The 25,088-nt window shown below is 47.5% G+C and overlaps 1 protein-coding gene across 1 annotated transcript in view; it reads left to right on the top strand.

Annotated features, from left to right (window-relative positions):
• The window catches only part of LOC142750509 (adhesion G protein-coupled receptor E3-like), a 127,248-nt gene that overhangs the window by 13,588 nt on the left and 88,572 nt on the right, over positions 1–25,088 (top strand). Inside the window, exon 2 of the mRNA XM_075859511.1 lies at positions 8,938–9,138. Coding sequence (XP_075715626.1) covers positions 8,938–9,138 — 201 coding nt within the window. The remainder of the gene's footprint in view (positions 1–8,937; positions 9,139–25,088) is intronic.

Below are 25,088 nucleotides of genomic sequence, written 5' to 3' on the forward strand. Positions count from 1 at the left end.
GTTTTTGGGCCTTGATATTGACTCGGACACTGCGTCAGAATCAGCACCAAAAAACTTCCAAAACCGCCTCCCATTGATTTAATCTGAAATCAATGGGAGCCAGTCGCGGAAAAAAGAAAAAGCAGCACATCCTTTCTTGCCGCGGTTCTGCCTCTGACCTGCCATCTAAATCAATGGGAGGCAGAAAATGCATTTTTCGCTGCGTTTTCTGTCTGCTGTCCTCAATCGCCGTGGGCAAAAAACGCGGCAAGATAGTGTGGGCAGGTCAAAATCTGCCTCAAAATTCGGTGCGCGCTTCCAGGCGGTCGCCGGTGCGCATGCGCGGGAGTTTGCGTGGTGCGCGTGATCGGTCGCACGGGCGGCGGTGTTTGACGGCCCCCATGCTACCCAGGGCCGCCATCAGGGGGGGGTATTAGGGGTACTGATGTGAGAGGCCCGGCCAAACCTAATTGAAAGGGGGGCCCGCAGCTCATGACATTCTTTTGGTGAAAAAAACGGGGCCTGTTTTTTTTTCTACCAAAGGCAAGTCGCGGCAGTTTGCCGGGCCCCCCTTTCAATTAGGTTTGGCCGGGCCTCTCACATCAGTACCCCTAATACCCCCCCTGATGGCGGCCCTGGGTACCATGATATAGTACTGGACGGAGTACCGTTAACAGGCGGTGCCACGGTAGGGGGGCCCAGAAAATGTAGCTGTAGGGGGCCCTGAAATTCCTGATGGCGGCCCTGCGTCCGTGTGTGCCGGAGCCGTTGCCTAGCAACGGCCGGGCGGGCAGAGGTACACATACAGACAGATACTGCACTGCACTAATCGGCAGCCCGTTCTTTCTGACATCACTGATAGAGAGAAGAGGCTGCTGATCAGTGCTGGAACGCAGCGATATTAAGAAAAATAAGTTCATACGTACCCCGGCCATTGTCTTGGTGACGCGTCCCTCTTCTGAAATCCAGTCCCTGGATGACGCAGCAGTCCATTTGACCGCTGCAGCCTGTGATTAGCTGGTCTAAAACGTCATCTCAGGAGGCTGGACTTGAGGAAGAAGCACGCAAGCCGGGAGTTCTGGGTAAGTAGTAACTTTTTTTTGTTGCGTGTTTTTTTTTAATGAACCATTAATCTATATTGTGAGCGCCGCGCATGGTATTCCCTGTCCAGCGGTAGTCTCTGTCCAGGGTTCTGAAAGAGTTAAAGGGCTGCACTGATCGGCAGTAACTCTTTCAGCACCCTGGACAGTGAGTACCGCTGGACAGGGAATAGCATGTGCGGCACTCACGATATCGTGTACATAGTGTGAACGGGTTTCAGTTACCTCTCGGAAACTGAAACACGGAAGTGTACACGGAGTACACATGGGAAGCACACGGTTCCAATAACGGATAAACGGATCCGTGAAAAACTACAGTGAAAACGGTGATGGAAGTGTGCATGAGGCCTTAAGCTACATATTACAAGGGTTATTTCAATTTTATTATTTCATTTACAGCTCTTGCACACGACCGAGATCGGGCCGTTAAAAACTGTGAGTATCGGGTGGATTTCCTGGCCTGACCACAGTACATGTGACCGGGACTCCTGGCATCATAGACGTTCTCCCCGCGGATCTGCTGTTCTGTACTGTATCATTTTGTTCAGTTCGGAACAGCAGGTCCGTGGGGAGGCAGGGACTCCTAGCATCATAAAATGTCTATGATGCCAGGAGCCCCGTTCACCTGTACAGCAGTCGAGCCGGGAAATCCAGCCACACATTGACCATTTTTCACGGCACGAACTCGGTCGTGTGGAAGAGGTGTTAGTCTTTGTCTTGCTGAAATCAATGGGGCAGATATACTAATGTTGTCTAACATTTAGACAGTTTAAACCAGGGATCTCAAGCCCGCAGGCCGCATACGGCCCCTGAGGCTGTCATCTGCGGCCCGCGAGACACAGAGCCGCTAGTACAGACTCTGCTCTGGGACTTGGAATTCCCTGACATCGCTGTCCACATATGGACAGTGTGTCAGGGTCTTCCCCAGAATGGAGTCCCGGGCAGAGCGCTAGTACAGACTTTGCACCGGGATTCTGGAATTCCCTGACATCGCTGTCCACATATGGACAGCGATGTCTGGGGCTTCCAAAAGAGCCGGAGTCCCATGCAGAGCGCTAGTATCAGCACTGCTCCGGGACTCTGTTGAATTCCCTGACATCACTGTCCAAATATGGACAGCGATGTCTGGGGTTTCCCCAGAGCTGGAGTCCCGGGCAGAGCGCTAGTATAGGCTCTGCTCTGGGACTCTGGGGAAGCCTCTGACATCGCTGTCCATACATCGACAGTGATGTTAGGGGCTTCCCCAGAGCATGAGTCCCAGGAGGAGCCTACTAGTGCTCTCCCCGGGACTCCAGTTCTGGGGTTGCCCATGACATCCATGTCCATATAAGGACAGTGATGTCAGGAGCAGAGCTGGAATCCCAGGCAGAGTGCTAGAAGCGGCTCTGCTCCGGGACTCCAGCTATGGGCAAGCCCCTGACATCACTGTCCATATATGGACACTGATATTAATAGCTTCCCCAGAGTTACGGCGCAGAGCCTACACTAATGCTCTGCTCCGGGACTCCGGCTCTGGGGTTGCCCCTGATATCACATTCTGGTCCAGGAGGATCCCCTGACGTCACTGTCTATGGACAGTCACGTCAGGGGCTCCAACAGTAGAGGAATCCCCATCCAAAGCTTCGGCAACTCTCTCGCTGGGGATTCCACTCCTAGAGGGAGCCCCAATGGAGCTATCTACTTGGGGTGTGTGTGGCATTATCTGCAGAGGGCACTGTGGCAGCATCTGCGGAGGGCACTGTGGCAGCATCCACTGAGTGCACTGCGGCAGCATCCACAGAGGGCACTGCGGCAGCATCTCCACAGGGCACTGTGGCAGCATGTGCAGGACACTGTGGCATTATCTAGGGGTGTGTTGCATTATCTACAGAGGGCACTGTGGCAGCATCTGTGGAGGGCACTGTGGCAGCATCTATGGAGGGCACTGTGGCAGCATCTACAGAGGGCACTGTGGCAGCATTTACAGAGGACACTGTGGCATTATCTAGGGGTGTGTTGCATTATCTACAGAGGGCACTGTGGCATTATCTACAGAGGTCACTGGCATTATCTACAGAGGGCACTGTGGCATTATCTACAGGGCACTGTGGCATTATCTACAGAGGGCACTGTGGCATTATCTACAGAGGGAACTGTGGCATTATCTGCAGAGGGCACTGTGGCAGCATCCACAGTGGGCACGGTGGCAGCATCCACAGAGGGCACTGTGGCACTATCTAAATAGGGGCTGCCCAATCTTGACATGTGTGTCTGCCAAACACTGCCTGCTGAGCCGCCGGACTGCATTTAGCGACACTTAAACTGGAAAACTGGATTGTTGAAATAAGCACGTGGAGAAATATCTAAAATTTTAAACCTAGCGGTATTATTATAGTAATGTAGTATTGTTAAAGTAATATTGTGTTATAGCAGATCAAATAACTAATTGATTAATAATAATTTTGTATTGTATCAACTTCCCATTTTTTCTATATGTGGCCCACTTACCCGGCCGAGTTTGAGACCCCTGGTGTAAACGTAGACCAGGCAGTCGGAAGATGCGCCAAATTCTTGAAACCAGTAAGGTAGATTATGGGTCTGGGCCCTTTGCACGTATATTGAGTAACGGCATCCCAAAAAGGTTTTGTTATACTTTTGCAAGCGGGACTTAGGGCTTGTTCACATCAGGGTCAGGGTTCCGTTGATGGGTTCCGTCAGACCTTTCCATTGGAGGATTCCGCCAAAACGACGGAAACCTTACGGAACGGAGACAAACAGAAACCAATTGCAATGGAGGCATTACCATTGAAATCAATGGTTATGCAAATAAAAGCTATGGTTTCCGTTTGCCTTTCGGTTGATGGGTTCCCCTGATGAAAAGGTCTGACGGAACCCATCAACGGAACCTAACGCTGATGTGAATACACCTTTAGATAATCGTCTATAGCAGTTGTATGTTATCCTAGGATTGTAAATAGTTCAATATATGAAATCACATAAACAAACGTTTGTTTGTTCCTTTTTATTATTCTATGAAAAAAAGTATTACATAACAAAATATCATTACTAATGTAAACAATGAAACTTCCGCATGCCGCTACCACACTGTAACATTTTCCTTCTTACACATGTGGGGGTCTGTTTTTCTGTTTCTAGCAGTTTTATTGCTTTATTACTATAAGATCCCTAATCTTATAATTGCATACTTGCCAACTGCCCTGAATTTGCCGGGACTTTCATGAATTTACTGAAACAGTCCTGGCAAATTACTGTCCCGGGACTTGTCCCGGCAACTGCTACGTTCAATTGTATCTGCATCCTCAGGACGCAGATACAATTGAATACTATGACAGAACAGGAAACTGTTCGCTTCCTGCTCTACCGACCGGGGATTCCGCTGAAGGAAGGACCACTGACGTCACTGCCCTTACATGGACAGTGAAGTCAGGGCTCTCTCTATGAGGAGGATTCCCGGCCAGGGCGTCAGCAACGTTTTTGCTAGGAATTACGGAGCTCCAGAAGCCCCTGACTTCATTGTCCATATATGGACAGTGAAGTCTTCAGTGGCTCCCTCTATGAGCGGAATCCCAGGCCAGGCGTTTGCAATGCTCTCGCCGGTAACTCTGCTGGAGGAGATGCCCCTGACTTCACTGCTCTTTTATGGACAGTGAAGTCAGGGCTTCCTCTATGAGTGGAATTCCCGACCAGGGCGTCAGCAATGCGTTGGCCGGGGATTCCGACACTCCAGGAGTTGCCCATGACTTCACTGTCCAAATAAAGGCAGTGATGTCAGGGGCACCTCCTGCAGCGGAATTACCGGTCAGAGCATGAGGGGGGACCACTGCTGCGCAATATCTACTGAGGGCAGTGTGCAGCACCATCTACAAGGGGCACTGAGTGTGGCACCATCTACGCTGTTTTTTTTACGCTACCAGTAGTGGTCAGCACATATCGCCTAGCCCTAGTGAGAAAGTGAGATATCACCTGCCTGTAAACAACCAGATAACCGGAGACATACCGGCCACCATAGTAGTTGTCAACATAACTAGTGCAGAAATTTTGTTCATTTTTTCTTGTATACAGATATTCTGGAAAGTCATGTACCACTAGCCACACCCACTAGATGAACCATGTCTCCATAAGACACACCCACAAAGACTCCACACCCTGAGGCTGGGTTCACACGACCTATTTTCAGACGTAAACGAGGCGTATTATGCCTCGTTTTACGTCTGAAAATAGGGCTACAATACGTCGGCAAACCTCTGCCCATTCATTTGAATGGGTTTGCCGACGTACTGTGCAGACGACCTGTCATTTACGCGTCGTCGCTTGACAGCTGTCAAACGACGACACGTAAAAATACAGCCTCGTCAAAAGAAGTGCAGGACACTTCTTTGGACGTTTTTGGAGCTGTTTTCTCATAGACTCCAATGAAAACAGCTCCAAAAACGGACGTAAAAAACGCTGCGAAAACGGCGCGAAAAACGCCGCGAAAAACGCGAGTTGCTCAAAAAACGTCTGAAAATTAGGGGCTGTTTTCCCTTGAAAACAGCTCTGTATTTTCAGAAGTTTTTGGTCACTACGTGTGCACATACCCTTAGTGTCCCTGGAAAAAAAATTCATATGTTGGCAACTATGTAATTGTGGTGTATACTGAGTTAGAAGGGAGGAGCAACCCAAATATCTCTGGCATGTTTGATTAAAAAAATATATAATAATAATAATAAAAAAAATAATGAAATTCAGCAAAAAGCACACAGAAGTGACAAATGGGAATGACAATTTCACATTCATGTAACAAACTACAATAATTTGAAGGTGATATTTTTCATTTTATAAAGCTGTGTTATGGGATCTGAGAAACCTAAAATATATGATTTTCAAAATTTTAAAATCCTGTTATCATCTGTATATTGAATTTTTTTCTTTAGACTGGGCGCACAAAGGTCGGATACACATCATATCCATTCTGGCATCTGCAGAAAATTCTGCCCAAAAAAAACGCACTAAATTGTGGTGCAGATTTTCGGGCTGGCTGGTGCAGTCACATGGAATGCACTCAGAGCAGAGGATTGCGTCGCCATGACAACGCCCGGGGTAAGTATTAACCTTTTTCCTGTTTTCTGATTTTTTTCAGCAGAATCGCATGCTTTCCTGCTGCAAAAACCGCAACATTTGCCTCTTTGTTGCAGGTTATACCTGCCATTGAATTTAATGAGGAAAATCTGCAACAATAGAGCAGGAATTCCACAGCACGTCAATTTATTATAAAAATCGCACCGCAGGTCAATTTCTGAATTGTTTCTCGGGGGATTTTTTCCTCAGTGTGTGGATGAGATTTGCTCAAATCTCATCCGTTCTGCTGCTACTGTAAAATGCTACGGATTTTCCGCAATGAAATTCGTTGCCCGAAATCCGCAGTGTTTACGCTACGTGTGTCCTTACCCTTACAGTAAACGAAATGCAAATGGTTGTGTTAATTCTATTACTCTAGGACTATCCTTAAGATAGTTCATCAATATTTGATCACTACTAAATACACGAGAAAAGGAGTCAGAACTATTAAGCAAGAAGCGTAAAATATAGAAAATTGCAAATTTTATTGGACAATACAAAAATACATGGTTAAAAAACAGACTACAAACCCAATAACTGCATATCTCCAAAGTAGGAGACAATATGGAGCCACAAAGCTACTTTAATTAATACAGTTTGTATATGTCATATTCATCGGGAAAGTTTCCCAAAACAGGTTACCAAAAAATATGCTCTAAAACAAGTCCCTAGAACAATGTAATAAGGCTAACAGAACACTTGTGTCCAAAGTATTTCCTGAAAACTCCCCAGTATAATGCGTCTCTGTAAACAGTAATAGGGGATACCGAGGTAGTGATCTATTTATAGTAGTGAGTACATTTAATCCACTCAGTACCAGTATAGTAATTAATTCAAAAAAGAACCAATAGTAGAAATAGCCTATTAAAGACAATGTCTAAATATGCAGATAACCCGGTAACAGCATGACAAAAAGTAGTAGTTTTAGTAGAAGAAACCAGCAAGTACTAACCCATGTGGCTCCTCAGTTGTGACAGCTCCCAAGTATGGAGAAAAACCCCAACGCGCGTTTCGCGTAGATTGCTTTTTCAAGGGGTGTTCTGAGTTGTACAAATTAAACCTCTTAAATACAATAGGTCGGGAAGTCAGCTGGTTTCTCAGGCCAATGAAAGCCTGGGCTTTTGCTCCCATCGCGCGTGCCGAGATGAGTCACCACACAATCACAGCTCCGAGCCGCCGGGACCCGACCACGCATGCGCGGCTCCGGAAACCGCGCACGCGCAGACAGGCACAGCCAGCCACAAGAGCAAGGACCGCGGGCGACACACTCGACACGCACAGATGGGAACAAAAGTAAGTAATGAAAAAACTATGGCGAATCTCAAAAATTATATGGAGAGAAGTCTTTAAAAAAATCTATTAATTTTCCCCTTTGGAATATAGGCTGATTTCAAAAAGAAAACAAGAATATCATCCACCACATATATATACAAACACATTACAGTAAAAAAAGGCCCTCCTCATAATTGTATGAAGAAAAGCCAGCGCATATAAATGTAGGGTAATCTAACAAAAATGAATAAAGTGTAAAGAAATAACAAATTATGAGTCATAATAGACACAATGTTTTTATCAAAAAAATATATAATAATAGAAAGTGACAGAAAATTATAATAATAAGATGCTGAATAAACCAGCAATAATAAGATGCTGAAAAAAACAGCAATACTGGGGTGAAACAATAATATATAAATATTGTTGGATGTTCAAGGAGAATGCCCACAAGGAGAAAAATATATCCAAGTGTGCATTCAACCCGGACATCCATACACAAATGTGTGAATTAACATAACTATATAAGATAAATATAAAATTAATATAAAATTCAAAAAAGTAAGTAAAACTACACGTAAGTAAATATCGAAACCCATACTATAGTTTAAGCATAGATTCTTAAATACAGATTCAATAGTGAACAAAAGCAACGTGTGAATATGTTCCAATGGAATCCCATCATATTCCAGGATATCGGGAAGTAAAGAAATTTCTCCAAACAGATCCAGCTCATGATGTTCCATCCCAGCGACCATGAATATCCCAGAAAAACTCTGGTATGGAGGAATAAGGTAGCAAACTAAACAGAACAAAAACATAAATTAATAGATATACAGAATAAAACCGTTTAAAATAAATGGCAGATAACGAATTTTTAAAGGAAAGAAGCAAAACTTAATGTTTCGTTCAGTCCAACAGGGGCCATAGTACCAAGGGTGATAATCCACTTACATTCCCTCTGAGCCAGCAATTTTTTGGAATCCCCACCTCTAATACCACAGAATACTCTATCAATACCCCATGCCTTAAAGGATTTTGGGTCACAGGCATGGTGTATCTTGAAGTGTCTGGGAATGGTCTTAAGGAGTGTAATATCCTCAATATCCTTGGCGGCCGTTATATCACGCACATGTTCTCTTATCCTGATCCTCAGTTGTCTTGAGGTCAGGCCAACATATACTTTCTGGCAGCCACAGGTTGCGTAATAAATTACGTTCACTGTGCTGCAGGAAATGTAGTGTCGTATATCAAAGACTTTAAGGCATGGGGTATTGATAGAGTATTCTGTGGTATTAGAGGTGGGGATTCCAAAAAATTGCTGGCTCAGAGGGAATGTAAGTGGATTATCACCCTTGGTACTATGGCCCCTGTTGGACTGAACGAAACATTAAGTTTTGCTTCTTTCCTTTAAAAATTCGTTATCTGCCATTTATTTTAAACGGTTTTATTCTGTATATCTATTAATTTATGTTTTTGTTCTGTTTAGTTTGCTACCTTATTCCTCCATACCAGAGTTTTTCTGAGATATTCATGGTCGCTGGGATGGAACATCATGAGCTGGATCTGTTTGGAGAAATTTCTTTACTTCCCGATATCCTGGAATATGATGGGATTCCATTGGAACATATTCACACGTTGCTTTTGTTCACTATTGAATCTGTATTTAAGAATCTATGCTTAAACTATAGTATGGGTTTCGATATTTACTTACGTGTAGTTTTACTTACTTTTTTGAATTTTATATTAATTTTATATTTATCTTATATAGTTATGTTAATTCACACATTTGTGTATGGATGTCCGGGTTGAATGCACACTTGGATATATTTTTCTCCTTGTGGGCATTCTCCTTGAACATCCAACAATATTTATATATTATTGTTTCACCCCAGTATTGCTGTTTTTTTCAGCATCTTATTATTGCTGGTTTATTCAGCATCTTATTATTATAATTTTCTGTCACTTTCTATTATTATATATTTTTTTGATAAAAACATTGTGTCTATTATGACTCATAATTTGTTATTTCTTTACACTTTATTCATTTTTGTTAGATTACCCTACATTTATATGCGCTGGCTTTTCTTCATACAATTATGAGGAGGGCCTTTTTTTACTGTAATGCGTTTGTATATATATGTGGTGCATGATATTCTTGTTTTCTTTTTGAAATCAGCCTATATTCCAAAGGGGAAAATTAATAGATTTTTTTAAAGACTTCTCTCCATATAATTTTTGAGATTCGCCATAGTTTTTTTTTTCATTACTTACTTTTGTTCCCATCTGTGCGTGTCGAGTGTGTCGCCCGCGGTCCTTGCTCTTGTGGCTGGCTGTGCCTGTCTGCGCGTGCGCGGTTTCCGGAGCCGCGCATGCGTGGTCGGGTCCCGGCGGCTCGGAGCTGTGATTGTGTGGTGACTCATCTCGGCACGCGCGATGGGAGCAAAAGCCCAGGCTTTCATTGGCCTGAGAAACCAGCTGACTTCCCGACCTATTGTATTTAAGAGGTTTAATTTGTACAACTCAGAACACCCCTTGAAAAAGCAATATACGCGAAACGCGCGTTGGGGTTTTTCTCCATACTTGGGAGCTGTCACAACTGAGGAGCCACATGGGTTAGTACTTGCTGGTTTCTTCTACTAAAACTACTACTTTTTGTCATGCTGTTACCGGGTTATCTGCATATTTAGACATTGTCTTTAATAGGCTATTTCTACTATTGGTTCTTTTTTGAATTAATTACTATACTGGTACTGAGTGGATTAAATGTACTCACTACTATAAATAGATCACTACCTCGGTATCCCCTATTACTGTTTACAGAGACGCATTATACTGGGGAGTTTTCAGGAAATACTTTGGACACAAGTGTTCTGTTAGCCTTATTACATTGTTCTAGGGACTTGTTTTAGAGCATATTTTTTGGTAACCTGTTTTGGGAAACTTTCCCGATGAATATGACATATACAAACTGTATTAATTAAAGTAGCTTTGTGGCTCCATATTGTCTCCTACTTTGGAGATATGCAGTTATTGGGTTTGTAGTCTGTTTTTTAACCATGTATTTTTGTATTGTCCAATAAAATTTGCAATTTTCTATATTTTGCGCTTCTTGCTCAATAGTTCTGACTCCTTTTCTCGTGTATTTAGTATATGATTTTTGGAGTTTCTATTTCATTATTGGGGAGCTGGGAATTTTTTGCACTTGCTGGTAGCTCAACCCATATGACATTATAGTCCCATGAGACATTTGTTTATAATATTTGATCACTGTAGGTTCAACCTCTGAGACCCCATCAATGTTTGATCAGTATGGGTCTGACCTCCGCCGTTCAGAACAGTAAAGGGGCCACAGCGCTCATGCAAGCATTGCTTTCCCCTTCATTTATTTACATAGGCTAAATGAAAATGAATGGGACGGGCTAAAGTACCAAGCACTGCCACTCATACGGACGAGCCAATTTGCCTATGAAAACAATTAAAGGGACTCAAGCGCATTGCGGACCGTTAGTTGTGCTGATTGGCCATCAGTGTTAAAGGTATAGAGAATCCTTGTCACTTTTCTTGGGGAACTTAGATGGAAATTGCCAGTGTAGAGCAGGGTTCTCAAACTCGGCCGTGTAAGTGGGCCGCATATAGAAAAAATGGGAAGTTGATGGGCCGCATTACTTTCAAATTTGATACAATTCAAAATTATTGTTAATCAATTAGTTATTTGAACTACTATAACACTATATTACTATAATAATAATAATAATAATAATAATAATAATAATAATAATAATAATACTACATTACTATAATAATACCGCTTGGTTTAAAATTTGAGATATTTCTCCACGTGCTTATTTCAACAATCCAGCTTTCCAGTTTAAGTGTCGCTAAATGCAGTCCGGCGGCTCAGTTAGCAGCGTTTGGCAGACACACATGTCAAGATTGGGAAGCCTCTTTTTAGATAGTGCCGCAGTGCCCTCTGTGGATGCTGCCGCAGTGCCCTCTGTGGATGCTGCCGCAGTGCCCTCTGTGTATGCTGCCGCAGTGCCCTCTGTGGATGCTGCCGCAGTGCCCTCTGTGGATGCTGCCGCAGTGCCCTCTGTGGATGCTGCCGCAGTGCCCTCTGTGTATGCTGCCGCAGTGCCATCTGTGGATGCTGCCGCAGTGCCCTCTGTAGATGCTGCCGCAGTGCCCTCTGTGGATAATGCAACACACCACTAGATAATGCCACAGTGTCCTGTACATACTGCCACAGTGCCCTCTTTTTGATGCTGCCACAGTGCCCTCTTTTTGATGCTGCCGCAGATGCTGCCACAGTGCCCTCTGCAGATGCTGCCACAGTGCCCTCCGCAGTTGCTGCCACAGTGCCCTCCGCAGTTGTTGCCACAGTGATTTCAGGGGCTTGCCCATAGCAGGAGTCCCAGAGCAGAGCCACTTCTAGCACTCTGCCTGGGATTCCAGCTCTGCTCCTGACATCACTGTTCATATATGGACAGAGATGTCAGCGGCAACCCCAGAGCTGGAGTCCCGGGCAGAGCACTAGTAGGCTCTTCCTGGGACTCCAGCTGTGCTCCTGACATCACTGGGACTCCTGCTCTGGGGAAGCCCCTGACATCATTGTCGATGTATGGACAGCGATGTCAGAGGCTTCCCCAGAGTCCCGGAGCAGAGCCGATAATAGCGCTCTGCCCAGGACTCCGCTCTGGGGAAGACCTTGACACTGTCCATATATGGGCAGCGATGTCAGGGAATTCCACAGAGTCCCGGAGCAGAGCCTGTACTAGCGCTCTGCCTGGGACTCCGGCTCTGGGGAAGCCCCAGACATCGCTGTTCATATGTGGACAGCGATGTCAGGGAATTCCACAGAGTCCCGGAGCAGAGCCGATACTAGTGCTCTGCCCGGGACTCTGCTCTGAGCAAGACCCTGACACACTGTCCATATATGGGCAGCGATGTCAGGGAATTCCACAGAGTCCCAGAGCAGAGCCTGTACTAGCGCTCTGCCCGGGACTCCGGCTCTGGGGAAGCCCCAGACATCGCTGTTCATATGTGGACAGCGATGTCAGGGAATTCCACAGAGTCCCGGAGCAGAGCCGATACTAGCGCTCTGCCCTGGACTCCGCTCTGAGCAAGACCCTGACACACTGTCCATATATGGGCAGCGATGTCAGGGAATTCCACAGAGTCCCGGAGCAGAGCCTGTACTAGCGCTCTGCCCGGGACTTCGGCTCTGGGGAAGCCCCAGACATCGCTGTTCATATGTGGACAGCAATGTCAGGGAATTCCAGAGTCTCGGAGAAGAGCCGATACTAGCGGCTCTGTGTCCCGCGGGCCGCAGATGACAGCCCCAGGGGCCGCATGCGGCCTGCGGGCCGCGTGCTTGAGACCCCTGGTGTAGAGTATAATAGAATTATATTATGATCATGTCCAGTGGTCGGGTCATAATGGGAGGTGTAGGGTTCTATGTATAGAGTATAAAAGAATTGTATTATAGATATGTCCAGTGTCTTTTCAGGTGGGAGGTGTAGTGTTCTATGTATAAAGCAGGGGTCTCAAGCACGCGGTCCGCAAGCCACATGTGGCCCCTGGGGCAGTCATCTGCGGCCTGCGGGGCACAGAGCCGCTAGTACAGGCTCTGCTCTGGAACTCTGTGGAATTCCCTGACATCGCTGTTCACATATGGACAGCAATGTCTGGGGCTTCCCCAGAGCCGGAGTCCCGTGCAGAGCGCTAATATCGGCTCTGCTCCGGCACTCTGTGAAATTCCCTGACATTGCTGTCCATATATGGACAGTGTTGTCAGGGTCTTCCCCAGAGCGGTGTCCCGGGCAGAGCGCTAGTATAGGCTCTGCTCTGGGACTCCGGTGAAGCCTCTGACATCGCTGTCCATACATCGACAGTGATGTCAGGGGCTTCCCCAGAGCAGGAGTCCCAGTGATGGCAGGAGCACAGCAGGAGTGCCAGGAAGAGCCTACTAGCGCTCTGCCCTGGACTCAAGCTCTGGGGTTGCCCCAGACATCCATGTCCTATATGGACAGTGATGTCAGGAGCAGAGCTGGAATCCCAGACAGAATGCTAGAAGTGGCTCTGCTCCGGGACCCCAGCTCTGGGCAAGCCCCTGACATCAGTGTCCATATATGGACACTGATTTAAGTGGCTTCCCAGGAGTTCTGGCGCAGAGCCTATACTAGTGCTCTGCTTCGGGACACCGGCTCTGGGGTTCCCCTGACGTCACAGTGTATGGACAGTGATGTCAGGGGCTCCAACAGCAGAGGAATCCCCAGCCAAAGCTATCTACTTGGGGTGTGTGTGGCATTATCTTGCGAGGGCACTGTGGCAGCATCTGCAGGGGGCACTGGGCAGCATCTGCAGAGGGCACTGTGGCAGCATCTGTGGAAGGCAAAGTGGCAGCATCTGAGGAGGGCATTGTGGCAGCATCTGAAGAGGGCACTGTGGCAGCATCTGCGGAGGGCACTGTGGCAGCATCTGTGGAGGGCACTGTGGCAGCATCTACAGAGGGCACTGTGGCAGCATCTACAGAGGGCACTGTGGCAGCATCTACAGAGGGCACTGTGGCATCATCTACAGAGTGCACTGTGGCATCAACTACAGAAGGCACTGTGGCATTATCTACAAGTGGGTGTGTGGCAGTATCTACAGAAGACACTGTGGCATTACCCAGGGGTGTGTTGCATTATCTACAGAGGGCACTGATTTATTATCTACAGAGGGCACTGTGGCATTATCTACAGAGGGCACTGTGGCATTATCTACAAGTGGGTGTGTGGCAGTATCTACAGAGGACACTGTAGCATTATCTAGGGGTGTGTTGCATTATCTACAGAGGACACTGTGGCATTATCTACAGAGGGCACTGTGGCATTATCTACAGAGGGCACTGTGGCAGTATCTACAGAGGGCACTGTGGCAGTATCTACAGAGGGCACTGTGGCATTATCTACAGAGGGCACTGTGGCATTATCTAGAGAGGGCACTGTGGCACTATCTATAAAGGGGCAGCCCAATCTTGACATGTGTGTCTGCCAAACGCTGCCAACTGAGCCGCCAGACTGCATTTAGCGACACTTAGGCTTGATCCACACGAGCGCTGCGCATCTCGGACTGCTCAGCGCTGCGGGACACGATGTCACGCATCCAACATAATTGAGAGTCTATGGAGGGATGCGTGATGCGTGGAAAGATAGGACATGTCCTATTTTCGCACGGACCCTTAACACGGTCCATTGAAACAAAGCCTTTGTGTGAACGGCCACATTGAATTACATAGGTCCGTGGGACGGCCGCTGTTTCAACGGCCGTCCCACGGACGTTTAACACGTTCGTGTGAATCAAACCTTAAACTGGAAAACTAGATTGTTGAAATAAGCACATGGAGAATTCTCTCAAATTTTAAACCTAGCGGTATTATTATAGTAATGTAGTATTAGTAATATAGTGTTGTAGTAGTTCAAATAACTAATTGATTAACAATAATTTTTTATTGTATCAAATTTGAAAGTAATGCGGCCCGTCAACTTCTCATTTTTTCTATATGTGGCCCACTTACCCGGCCGAGTTTGTGACCCCTGCTCTACACCTAGAACACTACACCTCCTAACATGACCCGACCACTGGATATGATTATATTACAATTCTATTATACTCTATACATAGATCACTACTCTTCCCGACATGACCCAACCACTGGGTATGACCATAATACTGTTATATTATACTGTATACATAGAACACTACACCTCCCAACATGACCCAACCACTGGACATGATCATAGTATGATTCTATTATACTCTATATATAGAACACTACATCTCCCAACATGACCCGACCACTGGACATGATCATAATACAATTCTATTATACTGTATATACAGAACTCTACACCTACTAACATGACCCTAAGATTGGACATGACCATAATACAATTATTATAATAAAATAGTTATATTCAGGTACCCTTGTGCGGGACTTTGTATTGATTGGGTGCTCTATTGTTTGGCAAGCTGCCTCCCCGCTATGGCGGTGCGGCCTAGTGGGTCCACATATTATACTCTATACATAAAACACTACACCTCCCACCTGACCAGACGCTGGACATGTCTATAATACAATTCTATCAAACTCTACACATAGAACACTACACCTCCTAACATGACCCCGACCACTGGATATGATTATAATACAAATCTATTATACCCTATACATAGATCACTACTCCTCCCGACATGACCCAACCACTGGGTTTGACCATAATACTGTTCTATTATACTGTATATATAGAATACTACACCTCCCAACATGACCCGACCACTGGACATGATCAAAGTATAATTCTATTATACTCTATACATAGAACACTACACCTCCCAACATGAGCCGACCACTGGACATGATCATAATACAATTCTATTATACTGTATATATAGAACACTACACCTCCTAACATGACCCGAACATTGGATATGACCATAATACAATTATTATAATAAAATAGTTATATTCAGGTACCCTTGTGTGGGACTTTGTATTGATTGGGTGCTCTGTTGTTTGGCCAGTTGCCTCCCGCTATGGCGCTGCGGCCTAGTGGGTACACATATTATACTCTATACATAGAACACTACACCTCCCACCTGACCAGACGCTGGACATGTCTATAATACAATTCTATTATACTCTACACTACACCTCCTAACATGACCCCGACCACTGGATATGATTTTAATACAATTCTAATATACTCTATACATAGATCACTACTCCTCCCGACATGACCCAACCACTGGGTTTGACCATAATACTGTTCTATTATACTGTATACATAGAACACTACACCTCCCAACTGTAAAGGATCTGCCAGACACAACTTCTGTGTCGACGCCCATAGGTAATCAGTCTGCACCTGCTTCTATGTCTGTGAGACTGACTCCATCTTCCACCACCCAGGATGGCAGGCTTAGGAGTGGGAGAGCCTATCACAGCCTGGCCAGACGGAGCTAGCTCCCGCCCTCTGTCTATTTATACCTGCCTTTCCTGTTCCTCCTTTGCTTGTGATTCTTCTCTGCTGGTTTCCTGGCCCTGCTGCAGCTTCTTGAACTACTGATCCTCTGCTTGTGATTGACCTTGGCTTTACTGACCACTCTTCTGCTCTGCGTTTTTGTACCTCACTCATCTCCTGGTTTGACTCGGCTCGTTCACTTCGCTTGTTGCTCACGGTGTCCCCGTGGGCAACTTCCCCATTTCCCTTGCTTCTTTGTACCCTTGTCTGTTTATCTGTCGTGCACCTATTGAGTGTAGGGACCGTCGCCCAGTTGTACCCCGTCGACCAGGTCGGGTAGTTGCAAGTAGGCAGGGACTGAGTGGCGGGTAGATTAGGGCTCACTTGTCTGTCTCCCTACCCCGACATTACACCAACATGACCAGACCACTAGACATGATCATTGTATAATTCTATTATACTCTATACATAGAACACTACACCTCCCAACATGACCTGACCACTGGAGATGATCATAATACAATTCTATTATACTCTATACATCTGTCTCTGCACAGCCCAACATGACCTGACCACCAGACATGATCATAATACATTTATATAATTCTCTATACATCGAGCACTACACTTCCCAACATGAGCTGACCACTGGATATGATAATAATACAATTCTATTATGTAACATCCAAGGCCGCGGACCGTCGGGATTACTCACCCCTCGATGGCCACAGCCATGATCTGGTGTGCGCTGACCTGCATCTCCTCCCCAGGAGACTCCAGCGCTCACTTCTGCTCCACTCTGCTGTGTCCCGTAGGGTGTGCGCGTACAATCGCGCCCGGCCTTAAAGGGCCAGTGCGCGCACATGTAAAACATCAGTAATTAGCCCGTGATCACCCTGGACTATAAGAAGGGCCCTGCCCTTTTGCTCATTGCCTGAGCGTTGTTAGTACTCCCATGTTAGTCCTTGCAAATGGTCTCTTAGTGTTCACTCGTGCTCTGCTACCTGTATCCTGTATCCCGTGCTGTGCTCTTGTTCCTGAGTTAATTATTGGAGTCGTGTCCTGTTGCTTCTGTTGTCATCCTCCACGTCTGGCGCAGTCTACTGCACCTGTTGTCGTCCGCCTCGTCTGGCGCATCCTACTGCACCTGCTGTCGTCCGCCATGTCTGGCGCAACCTGCTGCACCTGCTATCATCCACCACGTCTGTGCTATTCAGGTACCCTTGTGCAGGACTTTGTAATGATTGGGTGCTCTGTTGTTTGGCCAGCTGCCTCCCCGCTATGGCGGTGCGGCCTAGTGTGTCCACATACCCACAGAACGTGACAGTACGCTCAGGCCATGGACCCCGCTGGCCAACCCGAGACTTTGACGACGACACAAACCATGCAGGCAGAGATGCATGCTCGTGCCCCTTTTTAAAGGGCCAGCGCGCGCACTGGAGTTTAATGTCAGAATTAGCCCATGAGTACCGCTGGCCAACCCGAGACCTTGCAGGCAGAGATGCAAGACCTTCAGTCACGGCAAGACCAACTTCTCCTGTGGGTGAACGCCATTGCACATGGGCTGGTTGCACTAGCCACAGTCGTCACTGAACCTATTCCTGCTATTAATCTCATTCTACTAGCCATCCATGTTGACATGAGGATCCGGGAGTGTTCCCAAGAGGTTCTCCTGGAGAAAGGATTTCCTAGGCTGGCTTTTACTTTACAGCAATCCCTACTGTCCTCTTCAATTGTCCCACCAGTGGAGCTTATGCAGATGGACCGGGCCAAATTGTCTACCCAGGAGAAACAACGTGTCATGTCCATGGCCACGGGCCGTCAGGCTCACTCACCTCCTGACGGCCGCAGCCATGGGTCTGCGAGTGCTGGCCCCAGTCTCCTCCTCAGGAGACGCCAGCGCTCACTTCCGCTTACCTTGGCCGGGTTCCGTAGGGTTCGCGCGCATGCTCATGCCCATTTTTAAAGGGCCAGCGCGCGCACTGGAGTTTAATGTCAGAATTAGCCCATGAGTACCCTGGACTATAAGAATGGCCCAGCCCCTTCCTCCCTTGCCTGAGCATTGTTGTCATACCCTAAGTTTGTCTAGCAAATGGTCTCCTAGTGTTTCCCAGTTCCCAGTGTTCCACATTCCTGTACCTGTATCCTGTATCCCGTGGTACCTGGTCAAGTGGCGTGCTGAGCTGTAGTCGTGCTGTGCTGTATACCACGCATGTCCTACTACTTAACCCCTGACGTCTGCCTGCTGCCTAAGTGCCAGCCGAGCCTGTCATTGCTACTGTCCGAGCTGCCACAGGTACACTATACGAACTATAGACTGTAACCTGCTCCATGTTGGCCAGCTGTCATACCGTCAAGGCGGTACGGCCCAGTGGGTCCACACACTCCATGTGACACAACGCAGACACATTTCAGGACTTTGTCTGTATTGCGGCCTCGGAGGCCATGTTGTGCGTTTGTGTCCCCAGAAGCCAAAGAGACCCCAGTTCCTAGGATTGGTTGGAGAGACAACCCTAGGCGGAACGGCACTAAATAAAAAATTATCTTTCAAGCTGACTATTCTTGTGACCATAGTGTCCAAGGAGAAGACGCACCTGGTTTCTGCCTATCTTGACTCAGGATCCGCGGCAAACTTCATCCAGCAAGACCTAGTGGACCATTTTCAGTTGCCCACTGTTCCTCTGGAGACATCTTTGGTTGTTGCCTCGGTGAAAGGCCCATTTAAAATTTGATACAGATCCGTCAAGGTGATGAGTGGAAGACGGCGTTCAACACCCGAGACGGGCACTACAAATACATGGTGATGCCCTTTGGTCTGTGTAACTCCCCCGCAGTCTTTCAGGAATTTGTCAATGATATCTTCCAAGATCTCCTCTATGTCTGTGTGGTAGTCTACCTCGATGATATTTTGATTTTCTCTCCAGATCCGATCATTCATTGGAGGCATGTTCGTCTAGTTCTACTGCGATTAAGGGAGTATCATCTGTATGCTAAGCTGGAGAAGTGTGCCTTTGAAAAAAATTCTCTGCCCTTCCTGGGCTACATCATCTCGGATCAAGGTCTCAAGAGGGACCCTGAGAAGGAAAAGTCCATCCTGGAATGTCCACGTCCTCTAAGCCCGAGGTCCATACAGCGTTTTTTGGGATTCGCCAACTTGTACCGGCAGTTTATCCCAAACTTCTCATCACTGACGGCTCCCATCTCTACCTTTACCAAGAAGGGTGTGAACGCTAAGGTGTGGACTCCAGAGGCAGAATCTGCATTTAATAGCCTCAAGAAAGCCTTCACTTCAGCCTCGATCCTCCATCATCCTGATGTGTCTCAGCAGTTCTCATTGGAGGTGGACGCTTCTTCTGTTAGTGCAGGTGCACTTCTGTTCCAGAGGAGCTCCAAAGGAAAGGCAGTAATATGTGGCTATTACTCGAGACCTTTTTCCTCTGCAGAGCGCAACTACTCTATTGGGGATCGGGAGCTACTGGCTATCAAATTGGCTCTGGGGGAGGGGAGACATCTGCAAGAGGGCGCAGTTCACCCCATACTGATATACACCGACCACAAGAACCTCACCTATCTCCAGTCGGCTCAACGACTAAACCCGCGTCAAGCCAGGTGGTCGCCGTTCTTCACTCGTTTCCAGTTTGTGCTCCCTGACAAGAATGTGAGGGCCGATTCCCTGTCCAGGTCGTTTGACACGGTGGAGTCCCTTCAAAGTATCATAGACCCGTCCTGCATTGTCACTGCCAATCCTTTGCAAGTTAAAGACATCCCTGCCGGCCTGCTCCAACTTCTACCTGTATCCAATGCCCCCTGGCAGCACATTGCGATGAACTTTGTCACAGACCTTCCTCCCTCAGCAGGATGCAACACTGTCTGGGTGGTAGTGGACCGGATCTCGAAGATGGCACATTTTATCCCGCTGACCGGTTTTCCTTCTGCTCCTCGACTGGCAAATTTCTTTATCCAGCACATTTTCCGTTTGCATGGCGTGCCCCTTCACATCGTGTCTGATCGGGGGGGGGGGTTCAATTCACCTCAAAAATCCGGAGAGCGCTCTGTAAACTCCTGGATTTAAAATTGGACTTTTCCTCAGCTTATCACCCCCAGTCCAATGGTCAAGTGGAGAGAATTAACCAGATCATGGAGAATTATTTCCGCCACTTCATCTCCATGCAGCATGATGACTGGGTACAGCTTCTTCCATAGGCCGAGTTCTCATACAACAATCACACAAGTGAGTCCACCACTTCCACACCATTCTACATTGCGTACAGTCAACATCCTAGGGTCCCTCTTCATGTGTCGGCTACATCTCAGGTACCCGCTGCTGAATCTGCATTTGGGGACTTTCTGCAAATCTGGCAAGAGACCCGGTCCTCTATTTTGCTAGCAGTCGATCTCATGAAGTGAAAAGCGGATATAAAAAGAAGAGAGCCGCCTCAGTATCTTCCAGGTACCAAAGTCTGGCTGTCCTCATAGAATATTCGTTTAAAGGTGCCTTCTACAAATTTGCCCCCAGGTGTAATGATGGGGGTGAGGAAACAGACAAGTGAGCCCTAATCTACCCGCCACTCAGTCCCTGCCTACTTGCAACGACCCGCCCTAGGCGACGGGGTACAACTGGGCGACGGTCCCTACACTCAATAAGTGCACGACAGACAAACAGACAAGGGTACACAGAAGCAGGGAAAAGGGGCAGTTGCCCACGGCAACACCGTGAGCAACAAGAGTGGTGAACGAGCCGAGTCAAAACCAGGAGTGTACGAGGTACCAAACGCAGAGCAGGAGAGTAGTGAACGAGCCGAGTCAAACCAGGAGTGTACGAGGTACCCAACGCAGGGCAGGAGAGTAGTCAGTAAGCCAGGGTCAATATGAAGCAGGGTCAAATAGTTCAAGAAGCTGCAGCAGGGCCAGGAAACCAAACAAGAAGAATCACAAGCAAGGAGGAACAGGAAAGGCAGGTATAAATAAACAGAGGGTGGGAGCTAACTCCGTCTGGCCAGCCTGTGATAGGCTCTCCCACTTCTAAGCCTGCAACCCTGAGTGGTGGAAGATGGAGTCAGTCTCACAGACATAGAAGCAGGTGCAGACTGATTACCTATGGGCGTAGATACAGACGCTGTGCCTGGCAGATCCTTAACAGTACCCCCCCCTTTTATGAGGGGCCACCGGACCCTTTCTAGATGGACCTGGTTTATTGGGGAAACGAAGGTGGAACCTCCTGACCAATACCCCAGCGTGAACATCCCGGGCGGGTACCCAAGTCCTCTCCTCAGGCCCGTATCCTCTCCAATGGACCAGGTACTGGAGGGAGCCCTGAACCATCTTGCTGTCCACAATCTTGGCCACCTCGAATTCTACCCTTAGGAAGCTTAGCTCCTGGTACCAAATCGATAGCGCAATCGTATTCTCTATGAGGAGGTAACACTTCGGAGGCCTGCTTAGAGAAAACATCAGCGAAGTCCTGAACAAACTCAGGTAGCGTGTTCACCTCCTCAGGGGGAGAAATAGAATTAATATAAAAACATGACGTCAAGTATTCATTACCCCATTTGGTAAGATCCCAAGTATTCCAGTCAAACGTGGGATTATGCAACTGCAACCAGGGTAGGCCTAAAACCAAATCGGACGATAATCCCTGCATCAACAGTACAGAGCACTGCTCTAAATGCATGGAGCCAACAAGTAGTTCAAAAACAGGGGTATGCTGTGTAAAATAACCATTGGCAAGAGGAGTGGAGTCGATATCCACTACCGGGACAGGTTTAGGCAAATCAATCAAAGGCATAGCTAGAGACATAGCAAATTCCACAGACATGATATTAGCAGACAACCCTGAATCCACGAAGGCACTGCCGGTAGCAGACCTACCACCAAAAGAGACCTGAAAGGGAAGCAAGATTTTATAACGTTTCATATTTACGGGAAATACCTGTGCGCCCAAGTGACCTCCCCGATGATCACTTAGGCGCGGAAGTTTTCCGGCTGCTTATTCTTACGCCTAGGACAGGTGTTCACTTGATGCTTGTCATCCCCACAATAGAAGCAGAGACCATTCTTCCTGCGGAACTCTCTACGTTGTTGGGGGGACACGGAGGCCCCGAGTTGCATAGGTACCTCTGAGTCTTCCGTGGAAGAATGAAGAAACTGAACCTCGGGAGGCATCATGGGGGAGTCAGAGGAGAAAACACAAAAACGTTCACGTTGTCGTTCCCTGAGACGTCGGTCAAGTCGTACCGCTAAAGCCATAACCTGGTCTAGGGAATCAGAAGAGGGATAGCTAACTAGCAGGTGTTTCAGGGCGTTCGACAGACCCAACCTAAACTGGCACCTTAAGGCAGGGTCATTCCACCGAGAAGCTACGCACCACTTCCTAAAGTCAGAGCAATACTCCTCAACAGGTCTCTTACCCTGACGTAAGGTCACCAACTGACTCTCGGCAAAGGCAGTCCTGTCAGTCTTGTCATAAATGAGTCCGAGAGCAGAAAAGAAAAGATCAACGGAGGAAAGTTCAGGGGCGTCAGGAGCCAAGGAGAAGGCCCATTCTTGGGGCCCGTCCTGGAGCCGGGACATAATTATACCCACCCGCTGGCTCTCAGAACCTGAGGAGTGGGGCTTTAAGCGAAAGTAGAGCCTAAAACTCTCCCGAAAGGAGAGAAAATTCTTCCGGTCCCCTGAGAACCGGTCAGGCAACTTGAGGTGAGGTTCAAGAGGTGAGATGAGGGGCACTACCATGGTAGCATCAGGCTGGTTGACCCTCTGAGCCAGGGCCTGGACCTGTAGGGAGAGACCCTGCATTTGCTGAGCCAGGGTCTCAAGGGGGTCCATAGTAGTGTGAGGGATCAGGGTAGACTAGGTATACGGGCTTGTGATTATGTAATGATGGGGGTGAGGAAACAGACAAGTGAGCCCTAATCTACCCGCCACTCAGTACCTGCCTACTTGCAACGACCCGCCCTAGGCGACGGGGTACAACTGGGCGACGGTCCCTACGCTCAATAAGTGCACGACAGACAAACAGACAAGGGTACACAGAAGCAGGGAAAAGGGGCAGTTGCCCACGGCAACACCGTGAGCAACAAGAGTGGTGAACGAGCCGAGTCAAAACCAGGAGTGTACGAGGTACTAAACGCAGAGCAGGAGAGTAGTGAACAAGTCGAGTCAAACCAGGAGTGTATGAGGTACCCAACGCAGGGCAGGAGAGTAGTCAGTAAGCCAGGGTCAATATGAAGCAGGGTCAAATAGTTCAAGAAGCTGCAGCAGAGCCAGGAAACCAAACGAGAAGAATCACAAGCAAGGAGGAACAGGAAAGGCAGGTATAAATAGACAGAGGGCAGGAGCTAGCTCCGTCTGGCCAGGCTGTGATAGGCTCTCCCACTCCTAAGCCTGCCACCCCCAGTGGTGGAAGATGGAGTCAGTCTCACAGACATAGAAGCAGGTGCAGACTGATTACCTATCGGTGTAGATACAGAAGCTGTGCCTGGCAGATCCTTAACACCAGGTTCCTCGGACCCTTTGAGATACTACAACAGATAAACCCTGTCTCCTATAAGTTTCGGCTGCCTCCTACCCTCAGAAACCCCAACTCCTTTCCTGTGTCCCTCCTGAAACTGGTGGTCCTGAACCGCTACAGTAAGACTCCCAGCAGTGGCGGATTAAATAGACCATAGGCCCTGGGCTGTTACCCAAACTTGGGCCCCCCTTCTCCACTGACACCCTGCCGCGCCGTAACTATTGCTAACACTACCATTTTGCGCAAGCATTAACAAATGGGTGTTACGATTCCCCTTTCACAGGGCTGTGTCCCTACATACTGACAGTATCACACTGTGTAGGGACACATCCTTCTGACAAGGGGATTGGTAACACCAATTTTTCTATCAGTCCTGGACTGCACAAAGAGTTTATGTGGAATACAAGGATTTCCTGTAATAAACATGTCAGGAGAGGTGCCAGATTCTTTACAAATCCAGTGACTCACAGGTGACGACGTCTCAGATGCTAGTAGTGTTTTTCCGGTCCAGAGCTCATGACGACTTCTCCCGGCCATGACCCATTTCTGCAGCCCCTAAATATAATATCACCATGCACTGCGCCCCTGAATATAATTGTGTCACACACTGTAAAGTAAAGCACCACATAATAGAACATGGGGAGAGAACCTCCAGCTCACCTGACACACTCCAGTGTGTCGTAGATAGCGCCCGGATCCTCGTGTCGGCACACGGACAGCAATGAGAGAAAAGGAAGGGAGGTAGGATCCAGCGCTGGGTAGCGTTAAAATGGAAAGTTATTTTCCAAGTTTAATTGTTTAGATTAAAAGGAAAGTCCAGTTGTATTGGGTCCTGGGTGTGTAAGAAGTGGAGGGGTGGTATCCTCTAGGCCTACGCGTTTCGGACGACTGCCGCGTCCTTAAACAGCCAAGTGTGGCCAGGGATTCTGCTCTTGGAGCGCTCCTTGATGTCTCTGTCCATATATGGACAGTGACATCAGGGGAAACTCCTGAAGCGGAATCCCTGTCCACAGTGTTGCCGACGCAGTGACTGGGGATTCCACTCCAGGAGAAGCTCCTGTCGTCTGTGTCCATTTATGGACAGTGATCCCACTGGCTTCTCCTGGAGTCTAATCCACGGTC

This window comes from Rhinoderma darwinii, chromosome 3, assembly GCF_050947455.1.
Source record: "Rhinoderma darwinii isolate aRhiDar2 chromosome 3, aRhiDar2.hap1, whole genome shotgun sequence".
Taxonomy (NCBI): Eukaryota; Metazoa; Chordata; class Amphibia; order Anura; family Rhinodermatidae; genus Rhinoderma; species Rhinoderma darwinii.